This window comes from Dunckerocampus dactyliophorus, chromosome 14, assembly GCF_027744805.1.
Source record: "Dunckerocampus dactyliophorus isolate RoL2022-P2 chromosome 14, RoL_Ddac_1.1, whole genome shotgun sequence".
Lineage (NCBI taxonomy): Eukaryota > Metazoa > Chordata > Actinopteri > Syngnathiformes > Syngnathidae > Dunckerocampus > Dunckerocampus dactyliophorus.
The window spans coordinates 5,001-17,484 of NC_072832.1; the positions used below are offsets into that span (position 1 = coordinate 5,001).

Genomic DNA, 12,484 nt, shown 5'->3' on the forward strand with positions numbered 1-12,484 from the left:
ATTAAGATGTTGATGGGATACCTGGAGCCATTCAGAGATGTCCAATAAAGCCTGTGTCGGATGCTTGCCGGCCAGGCTGGGTGTTTTAGAGCTTGGTAGGTCCTTAATGTACATTGTGAACAACAGAGGGCCAGGAACAGACCCTTGGGAGGATAGCAATGGCCCTGCTAAATCTTTGTCTCCTCATTTATGCACTGGGATCATTATTGCAGTTTTCCATCTCTCTGGGAAAGTTTTTGTTTGTATTGACATGTTTACTAAGTAAGTTATCGGTTCCAACAGACAGCTAAAATATTTATTAATAAATGCAGCATTAAAGTTCTGTATGTCCTGAGACATGGAGTTACTCATGTTGGCAATCGCTTTCTTAACTTTATCACGAGAGATGTGTGCGGTCATGGTCCAATTCATCCGGAGATGACACAGTAGATTTCAAATGACTTGCTAATTCTTGTACAGATGCAATAAAAAAAATATTTGAACCGTTTGCAATAGACTCAGGACTATCAATAACTTTATGACGAAGGAGCACATCAATTAACTGGAAAAACTGGTTGGAGAGAAAACCTGCAGTGTCTCGGCCCTCCATTGACACATGTGGTCTGAAGGATGTCACTGGTAAACCACGGAAGAGACTTTTTCTTAGGTTTGCTTTTCCATATTTTTGTGTGTTTGCTTATTACATCACAGACGGCAGAGGTAAAATTTTTGCATCTGGCTCGTTAGTTACCCTATCCCAGTTGACTTTCTTCATGTTCAAAATGAGCCATTTTTGATTTTGGATTTCCTGTTGTTAATATGTGACTCTGTGCTTTGCAGTGGCTGACCTTGTGTTTTTTACTTCACTTTGTTATAATCAGTGTCATATTATAATCTGACAGGCCAGTAACACGATTGTAAAAATCTGATCTAGAAGGGTTTCACTATTTCTAGTGACTCGTGTAGGTAGGTCTACCAATCAGCTCTTATCTGAACTTTTCCATAGCGGATTTTAATTTTGCTTTGGGTTAGGTTATAGTCATACTGTTTTAATAATAATAATCACACAAAGCTTTCTCAAGCCAAACTACAAAATAAAAAAAATATATTAAAGCAATATGACAAAAACACAGTCTCGGGCCCTCGGTGGAAAAGGTTTGGCCACCCCTGATATAAAAGACAAATTCCTATCAATTGCGTTGAGAAAATTTGCGACAAAAGTAGATGCAACACTCCCCTCTCGTGGCCGAAAGTACATGTCACAGTAATAGTGGCTGATAATAAAGCGTTAATGTGTCGCCAGTACACTAGATGTCTCTGTTGGACACTTTACGCCACCAGTGCTTCTAATTTGTGTGGTTTATATTGTGGCTGTCAGTATGTAAACACCTATTCACTCCTGAACACACCCGCAGACAACCCTCTCTAACTGCGATTTTTACTTCTTATTTGAATAATTCTGAATTGGAAAGCGTTTGTAATAACTCCGCGGTTGAATATCACCTTGTGGGGGAGCGACTGGAAGACGTTTGTGCTTGTTTTTGGTTGTGAAAACGACGGCACCAACTAGCTAATCGGTGCTGATCGACGACGACCACCATGGCTGCAGCGACCGTCGTGGAGGCTGACCCTGCTGCAAGTGAAGGCGCCACCGCTTTCTCCGGCATCCGCAACCGGGCTTGGGAAGAGTCTCAGCTGCGGAAGTATTCTTTCCCCACCAAGACCATCCCCAGGCTTTCGCACACAGATCCCAGAGCGGAGATGCTAATAAACAATGAGGTAACCATGCTAGCTACGTACACTTATTTCATATTGCACAGGCAGCCATTCTATAGCATTCACCGTATAGGGCATATTGGGTCAAAAGTGTGCAGTGCATTTCAGGAATGCACAATGCATACACCTAGCAACTTATGTTTGCGGGCATGCAACAGGATACTAGTTATCTCGTTGAAGCTGCACCTGAAGTGACCTTAAAACTCAGTGCAAGTGTTAACTAGACACATAACCCCACCTGCTTTCAAATACGCGTGTTCCTTAATATGCATTTCCAAAGCTGTGTTCAGCTAATCCAGTTTGTTACCTTTAAGATGGCTTGTAACAAACTGGCTTCCATCCATTTTGAAGTCAGCTGCAGCGTCTTCCAAGGCTTGTTGGCCATGTCAGCGGGTTCATTATAATGACATGAGTCATGCACCGAGCAGACATACAAGCCCAAGACCAAGTAACCGTACTGTAGGCAATTTGTTTCGAAACTAATTGCATACATTGATGATTGTTCAATACACACCTTTTTTCATCAACAAGCCAAATGATTTGGGGACGTATTGTGGCTATTATTAAGCAGGCATGCAACAATTAACATTGACAAGGTTAGCACACTAGGGCGTGTTTCATAATTAGAAGCAATAGTGATGAAACTTAGTCACTCAAACATCTTAATGATTTTATGGTTAATCTAGCAAACAGGAGAACACGAAGGCACCCTGAGGCAATGTGTTAGTTTAAAAACAGGGACATAATGCTGGCTCGCTTAAATTGCTCATAGACAGCTGTCTTCGAAATAAACGGTGAATGGCATCGGTTCACGCGCAAACATAAAAATGAATACATTTGGCTTTTGTAGAAGTCTTATCGAATAACCTTTTAGAATTTGTCGCTCATTGGGAGATTATGAGTGTTAAATCATACGGTAGAGCTCCGAGATTCCGTTCACAGAAGGCTAGTAGTTACCGTAGTGTGTATTCTTTCCCTTGTAAAACATCTCTGGTAAGCGAATGGCCCCGATGTACATGCAAGGCCTTTTTCACATTAAATATGGCGAAAACAGGTTGCGTTAAACTTTTAAGTATTATTGAGTAACATTTAATAATTTGGTTGCCATTAAGCGATTATGGGCGTTAACCGTTACATTCGAGCTCCAACATCACATTCACATAAACCTAGAATAGTGTTATCTTGGCTTTGTTAAAACATCTCTGGTAAGAGAATGGCGCCGATGCACTTCAAAGACACGAATTGTGTTTTTATCGCTAAAATGTAGGCGGAACCGCTTCAATTGAACTTTTATAGAAGTCATATTGAGTGATATTTTCGATTTTGACTCACAATGAGAGCTGTTGAATGTGGTGAAAGTGAATTCAAAGCATTTATTGGGCTCACCGTTGCCTTTTTAACTGTGCTCGCTGTAGAGGCAAATGTTGGTGAATATCGGGTAGGTTTCACTTCCTCCTTGCAGCAGAGAAGGGCTCGTGAGACGTGCCTGTACTGAAGCGGGAGCGCGCCGGGCTGCGTACGTTCACTTTGTCACGTAGCCTCCATTGCCAGGGTGTCCAATAGCAGCGACCAGCACCAGCCTGCAGACGCTGCTGTCGGTGTGTGCATGGATGTTTTATGGATAACTTTAGTGCACAGTCATCAGTACAAGGGTATGATGCACCACAACCACAATAACAAACGTATTACTGAAATACTGTATGGAAAATGTGGAATTCCAGGGGAAGACACAAATTTTGCGGGCCATACGGTGGCCTAGTGGGCATCTCTGTGTGGAGTTTGCATGTTCTCCCCGTGCATGCGTGGGTTGTCTCCGGGTACACCGGTTTCCTCCCACATTCCAAAAACATGTATGTTAGGTATGAATGTGAGCGTGAATGTGCCCTGCGATTGGCAGCCGGCCACTCCAGGGTGTACCCCGCCTCTCGCCTGAAGTCAGCTGGGTTAGGCTCCAGCATACCCGTAACCCTAGTGAGGATAAGCGGCATAGAAAAATGGATGGATGGACACAAATATTGCATAGGCGATATAGCCTAAAAATCCATATTGCGATATATATCACGATATATTCTTTGGCATATCATATATATAATCATTTCAAACAGGTTACAGGTCAGAAAGTCTCCTGCTTTGACCACTCATGTGTACTCTGCTTTTTCTTTCTAGGAGCCGGTGGTCCTAACCGATACGAACCTGGTCTATCCAGCGCTCAAATGGGACATTGCGTATCTCCAAGAGAACATCGGCAACGGGGACTTCTCAGTCTACATGGCGGAGAAGCACAAGTTCCTCTACTACGATGAGAAGAAGATGTCCAACGTGGATAACTTTGTCCCCAAGTCCCGACGGACAGAGATGAAATTCTCTGAATTTGTGGAGAAGATGCACGAGACGCAGCAGAGGGGAGGGGAGGACAGGTAGGATGGATTTAATGGATTTACAGAGGATATATGTGTGCGTGTGTGTTTGTGGGTACGGCAGGTGAGTGTGACAGTAATGCTCCCCCATGTGTGCTGCAGGCAGTGCCATCTGACTGCTTACAAACAAATCACAATCCTCACAATCGCTTGGCGTTACTTTCTCTACTGTCGTATCCCTGCACTCTGTGTTCCACAGTGTTTACATCGGAAATTTGACAGAATAGAGTTAAGTGTACAATTTTATCTTTTAATGCTTTTAATTGTAATATTTGATTTAATATGTATTTTATTATCATTTCTTTTTTTATTTTTGTAATTTTTTTACATTTGAGAGAAAGTTTTTAGAGCATAAGCTTGCCATATTACATGGAAAAAAAGAGTAATTTATGAGTCAAAAATGGTATAGAATAATTAATACATTGAGGACTTTATCTTGTAATATTATGGCAATTTTCTTTGAAAAAAAATGACTTTTTTCATAATATCACAGCTTCATTCTCTCAATTAGCACTTTTTTTACCGCTCATAATTTTATGACTGATTGTAAATTTCTCATTTATGACTATTTTCTTGTAATTGTATTACACATTTTTATAGAAAAGGGCTAATAATTATTGGACTTAGCAGTACTGTTACTATGCTTTTGTCATGACGTAGATGGCGCTGTCTGAGTGCTGTTCTGTTGTGCAGGGTTTACCTTCAGCAGACCTTAAACGACACGGTGGGAAAGAAAATAGTGGTTGACTTCCTGGGCTTCAACTGGAACTGGATCAACAAGCAGCAGGCCAAGAGAAACTGGGGCCAGCTGACGTCCAACCTCCTCCTGATCGGCATGGAAGGTACGCAGCTTTCACATTTAAAAATGTTTTGTTTTTTTTCATCATGAACATCCTCCCCGCACAGGTAACGTGACGCCAGCGCATTACGACGAGCAGCAGAACTTTTTTGCACAAATCAAAGGCTACAAGCGGTGCATCCTCTTTCCCCCCAACCAGTTTGAGTGTCTTTACCCGTACCCGGTGCATCACCCCTGCGACAGACAGAGTCAAGTAAGTGGCTGTTTGCGGTTATTGCTCAACTGCAGAGAGCACCAGATTATCCATATTGCAATTTAGTAGAGTGGAATCCGCTTATGTCGTCATCAGTCAGCCAATCCAAAGACTTTACTGCTGTTTTGCAGGATGTATGAGTAAAGCAGGCTGTTGTTTAAGGTGAAATATGACTTTAAGGACATGAAATGAAAGGCTCATACACAGAAATGTTATGTTATTGCATACTTTTTCATTTCTAGGTCAACTTTGATCACCCCGACTATGAGAGGTTTCCCAAATTTAAAAATGTGTTTGGCTATGAGGCAGTTGTCGGCCCGGGAGACGTACTCTACATCCCTATGTATTGGTAAGCATATTGCAATATACACTGCTCAAAAAAATTAGAGGAACACTTCGAAAACACATCAGATCTAAACTGGGGGGGAAATTATCTTGAATATCTTTCCTGATAATAAGTAGGTGATGTATTAGTAACAAAATGATGCCACATAATTTGATAGAAATGAAAATGATCACCCTATAGAGGGGGGAAATCAAAGACTACCCAAAAATGAAAGTTAAAAAATGATGCAGCACACTGGTCCATTTGGCTAAAATGTCATTGTAGCAACTCAAAATGATTCTCAGTAGTTTGTGTGGCCCCCACGTGCATGCCTGACAACGTCGGGGCATGCTCCTAATGAGACTACGGATGGTGTCTGGGGGATCTCCTCCCAGATCTGGACCAGGGCATCACTGCGGTACCTGCGGTAGAATCATTTTGAGTTGCTACAATGACATTTTGGCAAAATGGACCAGTCTGCTGCATCATTTTTTCACTTTCATTTTTGGGGTGTCTTTGATTTCCCCCTACATCACCTAATTATTGTCAGGAAAGATATTCAAGATCATTTTTCCCCCAGTTTAGATCTGATGTGTTTTTTAAGTGTTCCTCTAATTTTTTTGAGCAGTATATATACATGGTATTTCTAGTTACACACATATTGTATGTTTGTAAGTTTTGTCATTAATATTTTTCATTTATCTCTCAGGTGGCATCACATAGAGTCACTGTTGAATGGTGGAGTGACGATAACAGTCAACTTTTGGTACAAAGTATGCATTTTTACAGTCTTTTTTTTTTTTTTTTCTCACACCCTTTTTTTTAGCATATTTATTAGAGATGCACGATACCTTTTTTTTTTTTTTTAAACCGATACCGATAACTTTCTGCTTCTCAAGACCAATATAATAGCGATAACCGATATTAGATCTACTGTACTTTTTAAACATTTTGATTTAAGCGTAGTTTGTGGACACCTGGAGGTAAGAAGGGCTGGAAAAAGTTAGGATTTGACCAACTGTACATGTTGATTTGTCCTATTCAAATATCATGACAGTACTACTACCACTTCACTACTATCAGGAGAACTAGAGTGTAGAGTGGGAGGAGCCACCTGCGTGGCCCAGCAACGTGCATTGTATTCGAACACATGCTCCGAGCAGCCTGTGTAACGCCACGGAGGTCTCTGGCAAACCTCTTGCACTTTTCAAACTCCGTGGCACAACAAGCCACGGGCGTTGTAGCGATAAGGCTGATAAGGTTTTTTGTGTGCTCAAGGGTTTTTTTGTTCCCATCGTCGCAGAGCATTTGGTACATCTAGCATGCAAAATGTCTCTGAAACTGTGAATTTTTGCTTACAACTGAGCTCAGGGGAAGTTCCGATAGGCTGTTAGCATTACAGGCAGGAGGAAAAAAGGACCCCCTGATTAGCCACCCGCACTGGCAGGTCATCTCGCCTCATCGGTGAGTTTTTTTAAATTATCGGTTATAGTAGCTATTTTTAATGTTATTGGATTTATTGGTATGACATCATAATTCCCTCCTAATTATCGGTCCGATGATTATCGTGCACCCCTAATATTTATTTCTTTTTAGTAGGGTGTAAGCTAACGATAATTGGAGAGTGGTTTGCTTTTTCTGTAATTAATTACGTTACAGTAATCCCTTGTCACTTCGCGCTTCAAATTTCGGGGCTTCACTCTATCCAAGTTTGTCAAAAATATATTATTAATAATTGATGCTGTTTTGTGGTTGAATATGGCTGCTTATTAGTCAAAAATATGCATATTTAAGCAAATTTTCCGTATTATTTTTTTGCCCACATGAAGCATTTTGAAGCATAAAATGGCTAAATGAAGTAAAATACAAATATAAGGCATTCAGAAGACGCATTCAAAAAGGTTGTGATGATATGTAATATTCTACACTGGTTGCTAGTTACAATGTTGTAATGTTACAATGATGAGACAATAGCCACTGCAGGAAGTACTGTACAGAACAGGAAGTAAAAAAAAAAAAAAAAAACAACAACAAGGAACTCTCCCAATGCTAACCTGTGATTCTATATTACTAGTAATTTTTGGACTATAGCGCGTATACTGGTATTTAAGCCTCACCCACTAAATTTAAAGAGAAAAAAAGATTTGTACATACTGTATGTAGGCTGCACCAATCTATAAGCCGCGGTTGTCCACGTCGTAACCTGGGATATTCAGCACACAGAAAGATGTTTCACAGAAAGATTTTTTTTATAAACTTATGATTAAATAAATGCTTTTTTCCAAACAGTACGTGTAATACGGCTGGTTAAACAGTAGCCTACCAGAAAAGTCATTAATCGCTGTCCTCATCCTACTCCTGGGAACTGAAACCACTAAAGTTGTCCTCCTCAAGTGTTGGAACCGAACAGCCCCACACTTCCCTCTTCACACACACCGCCGGTCTCTCTTGTTCTTTCGTTGTTGCTACCAGCATCATCCCCGCCCCGAGGCAAATCAGCCCCCGATCCCGTGCGGTCCTCCCCAGCACGCAGCAGTCCAACCCCCCGAAGCCCGCCGGTGTTCTCCATGATGAGTAGTGATGTGCGTATAGATAGTGAAATATCGATACCTCCAATACCAGATCTTTACGCTCTAAAATCGATTCTCAAATCTAAATATTGCTACTTTAATTGAGGTAATGTATATCATTAACAGGAACACAGTGGAAAATACCTCAATTATGTAGACCTTGTCTAAATGTCATGCAGTTGTTTAAAATAAATGAATAAATTACTCTGATGTCTTATATGCTTTATTTTATGGCCTTTGCAGTGATTTGAAATACACTGCTTTTTAAAAATTTACCAGACACAGTCGTCACTCACTGTATTGAAATATCATTCCCTCGCTCTATCACAGTTTTTCAACAATTAATTAATTAATTAATTATTGTGTACCCTGCGTCTCCCTCAAAGTCAGGCTGCAGCATACCCCTGCAACCCTGGTGAGGACAAGCAGCATAGAAAATGAATGAATGAATGAATGAATGACTTGTTTTGTGGTTGACTATGGCCCATTATTAGTAAAAAAAATATTGAAATACATGTTATGTGTAGTATGCTAGCTGCTAGGCGTCAGTAATAAAACAAAACATTGATGAGACATGACATTAGATTAGATGACTTTCACACTGCATGAAATCAACCATGGCATGTCCCAAAAGATAGAGTGAAAAAAAATTATCCTCCTATTCTGTGTAGAAGTGGTAAGTTTTTGGTTTCTTAAGTCAGAAGAAATAAATTTGAGGCTAACTGGTAAGCTCGCTAGCTTGCTAGCCAGCGGCCGTCTCGAGTCCCTCTAGCATAAGAGTTGCGCAATGTGTTGCAAACAATGAATAAGAGCTGTGTAATGGTAATTGTAGGTGTGATATTTTATGTCTACAGGGCTCTAATAATGTTAAAAACTATATTTAGAAAGTCATAAACTAGTCTATGCTCTAACCACGAAACTACTCCATTTTGCAGAACTACTCTACTTGGCAGAAATTCACTTGGAACCAGTTAACCGCGATTAACGAGGGATGACTTTATTTGCACAAATATTGGTATCGGATCGGTGTTGCTGATACCAGCCTGAATTTTATTCAGTATTGAATCGACAAAGAAATCAGTGGTATTCGCACATCACTAATAATGTGAGCGCGCTCACAAAGCACACAATGACTGCTCCGAAGCACATGAGATGTTGCGAGACCAGAATGCAACCACAAATTAGCCGCATCACTGTATAAGCCCCAGGGTTCAAAGAGTGAGAAAAAAGTAGCAGCTTATACACCAGAAATTACGGTATTTCTTATTTATGTCTTATTTTCTCTTATGCCTACTGCATTGGCTAAAAGGGGTGTGAAAGTGACTATGGGGTGTTATTTGTCTAGAGGGCTCTAAAAATGTTAAAAACGTATTTAGAAGGTGGCAAGGAGGTTTTCTACCCTCTTAACTGTGAAAATATTCAATTTATAAATAAGGAATTTTACTTTGGTTGGGTGTGGAACCAATTAACTGCAGTAAATGAGGGATTACTGTTTATATAACTGCTTATGTTTTTATTTTTCAACTTAAATAATGATGTGGAATGGGTGAGAAAGTGGACAGGAAACTGTAGCTTGTCTTTGACCACATAAAGCTTCAGTCCCCTCACGGTTCTTCAAATGCAGCTCCTGCCACATTGCGGTTGGAGGTTGCCTACAGCCACACGTCTCGCTTGCTTCCCTGAGTTTTTCCTTTGCACGACTCCTGTCTGCAGGGTGCGCCCACGCCCAAGAGGATAGAATATCCGCTGCGAGCCCATCAGAAAGTGGCCATCATGAGGAACATCGAGAAAATGCTGGGAGAAGCACTCGGCGACCCTCGAGAGGTAAGCACGTTTTATTTCCTCGTGGCGATACCACACGGAAACTCCTCAGCGCTACCGGTTAGACTGCATGCTTCCAGAACATCGAATGAGGTTACCTGTCTCATGTGAAATCCTGCGGCTCGGCAACCCTCCCCTGCGACCCACTTATGCTTTTATTTTTAGGGCTCAGAAACAAAGTCATGTTCTACTTCTGTCTCTCCAGGTTGGACCTTTGCTCAAAATGATGATCAGGGGACGATACGAAGATTCTCAATCAGAGTCTGAAAGTTGAAACTGTGTGTGTGTGGGTGTGTGGGGGTGTGTGTGTGTGTGAGACTTTGGACTGTATCGCTGCATGGCAATAAGCGGCCACCTTGAAAACCATCGCACCTCTCACAGTGCCATTATTATCTTTTTGCAAATCTCATGGGAATTTACTGTACTTGAACAAGTCTTTGCTTTTGTTTTTTTTAGATGTTATTTATAAGACTCATTTTCTTCTCCAACCTTGAGAAGTTTGGGACGAGCCACTAATGAGGGACTTAGTGGGGTGGGGGTGGAGGGGTAAGGTGTGTTAGCACAGCCTGGCTGCTTGCTTTTGAGCTCCAGTTGTTGTGCACATTAGTGCTGAGCCTCATTAAAACCAAGAGGATGACTGAAACGCTTGATGTGTGTTAACATTGTGACCAGTAAGGGGTCATCTCATGAGAATTTGGTAGGTAATCATGCCAAAATGTAGCCCCCTAGACAGTCAAGTGGCTGTCCAAACTCTGGGCATTTACTCCGCACCAATATAGTGGATCACGCTGCATGAAAAACACACACACACACACACACAAAATGCCACAAAACACATTTTTTTGGCCGTAGTTTCAAAATAGTTAGGCCGAATAATAAAACAAAACAAAAAAACTGTTAACCTAATTTTGTAATTTCCACTTCTGGACTGATTTATATCCCACTGGGGGAACCCTGGGGGGAGACTGGATTCATGACAATAATACAGGAGAACCTCCATTTTAGTCATTAATCCCTTCCAAAAGAAACTGAAAATATAATGTTAACACAATCTTATGCTTCTGTACAGACTGTAAAATTCTATTCATAAAAAGAAATATGATATAAAAATGCGTCTGTGTAGGCTCTCAGTCGTACAGGAGTTGTCCATCGAGGAAAAGGCTTCTTGAGACGTCATCTGTACTTCTGTGTAGAAGGTGTCGGACGTTTCGCTCCTCATCCGAAGAGCTTCGTCAGCAAACTAATAAGTGCTGGTAGCTTAGGCCTTAAATACAGTAAGAGTGGGCGGAATTGGTGTGCCAACACCCTCCTCCTATTGGTTCGTTACACTAAGCCTGCATTCCTCATCTTTACAGTGGTATAATCCTATCCTGTTATTCACACCTACGATAAAAGGGAAGTGTCGCTCCCTGAATTGGGTATGAACGACTCTGATACTGGCTTGTTAGCATCTATTGTTCTGGCTCGGCCCTGCCTTCACCTCATTTGCAAGACTAAGAGCTGTGGGTTTTGGTCTCAGTAACCTGCTGAACACAGGGTCCAAATTGAACCTCAAACCACCATTCCGATTCAATGATGGGTTCTGTTGTTTGACAAAAATAGCTTCCTTTACTCCTCTTTCAAACCATCTGTTTTCTTTGGCCAAAATCTTTACCTCGCTGTCCTGAAAAGAGTGATTGAAAAAATAACAAGTCTAATTAGTGATGCCAACACATATGAGCAACTTAAAAGGGACCCATCCAGCAGGTATAAGAAAGAAATCATACACTGTCTCCAAAAGTTAGAGAAGGAAGAACTAATTGACAGACAGATGTATCATAGGTTATACCCTGGGGAGGCTACACCATGTATCTATGGCCTTCCAAAAATCCACAAGGAAGGGTTTCCCCTCAGACCCATTGTCTGTAGCATTGACTCTACCACGTACAATGTAGCGAAATATGTAAAAACAGTCTTATCCCCATTGGTAGGCAACACTGATCATCATATAGAGAACACAAAAGGGTTTGTGGCGAGCATCAAAGACCTCAGATTGGAGCCAGAGGAAACTTTGGTGTCTTATGATGTGACTTCACTTTTCACATCTGTCCCCACCTCAGCAGCAGTCTCGGTGGTGAGGAAGAGACTGCTCGAGGACTCAACTCTGCATCGGAGAACAAAACTTAGTGCTGACCACATCTGCCAATTACTGGAAATTTGCCTTAACACCACATATTTTCAGTTTAGAGGGAAATTCTACAGACAAATTCATGGTTGTGCTATGGGCTCACCAGTCTCACCCATAGTGGCGAATCTGTACATGGAAGAGATGGAGAAACAGGCTCTCACATCCTTCTCAGGGACAAAACCAAGGCACTGGTTTAGATACGTGGATGACACCTTTGTCATAATCAAAAAACAAGAAATTCAGTCTTTCACAGATCACATCAATGCGGTGGACACCAATATCAAATTTACTCGCGAGGACACTAAAGAAAACCAACTAGCCTTCTTAGACTGCAAGGTAATTATAGGAAAGGACAGACAGCTACTTACAGAGGTCTT

General features: G+C 41.3%; 1 protein-coding gene across 2 annotated transcripts; it reads left to right on the plus strand.

The window, feature by feature from the left end:
• The first annotated feature begins 1,325 nt into the window (after positions 1–1,325).
• Positions 1,326–10,478, plus strand: hif1an (hypoxia inducible factor 1 subunit alpha inhibitor). 2 transcript variants are annotated; one of them, XR_008573716.1, is made up of 8 exons: positions 1,326–1,758; positions 3,922–4,172; positions 4,866–5,014; positions 5,079–5,224; positions 5,467–5,573; positions 6,259–6,315; positions 9,833–9,943; positions 10,146–10,478. XR_008573716.1 is itself a non-coding variant. In XM_054799299.1 (8 exons), the coding sequence occupies exons 1-8, from the start codon at positions 1,579–1,581 to the stop codon at positions 10,212–10,214; spliced, it is 1,077 nt and encodes a 358-aa protein (XP_054655274.1). In that variant the 5' UTR covers positions 1,326–1,578; the 3' UTR covers positions 10,215–10,477. The 2 variants fall into 2 exon arrangements, 1 of the variants encoding a protein (XP_054655274.1); XM_054799299.1 differs by having other exon boundaries at positions 6,259–6,322; positions 10,146–10,477.
• The last annotated feature ends 2,006 nt before the right edge of the window (positions 10,479–12,484 follow it).

Bases quoted from the DNA above. Each gene is read 5' to 3' on its own strand.
- hif1an (XM_054799299.1), top strand. From the start codon at position 1,579: ATGGCTGCAGCGACCGTCGTGGAGGCTGACCCTGCTGCAAGTGAAGGC. The intron at 1,759-3,921 runs GTAACCATGCTA...TTTTCTTTCTAG, and splicing joins AGATGCTAATAAACAATGAG to GAGCCGGTGGTCCTAACCGA. The intron at 4,173-4,865 runs GTAGGATGGATT...TCTGTTGTGCAG, and splicing joins CAGAGGGGAGGGGAGGACAG to GGTTTACCTTCAGCAGACCT.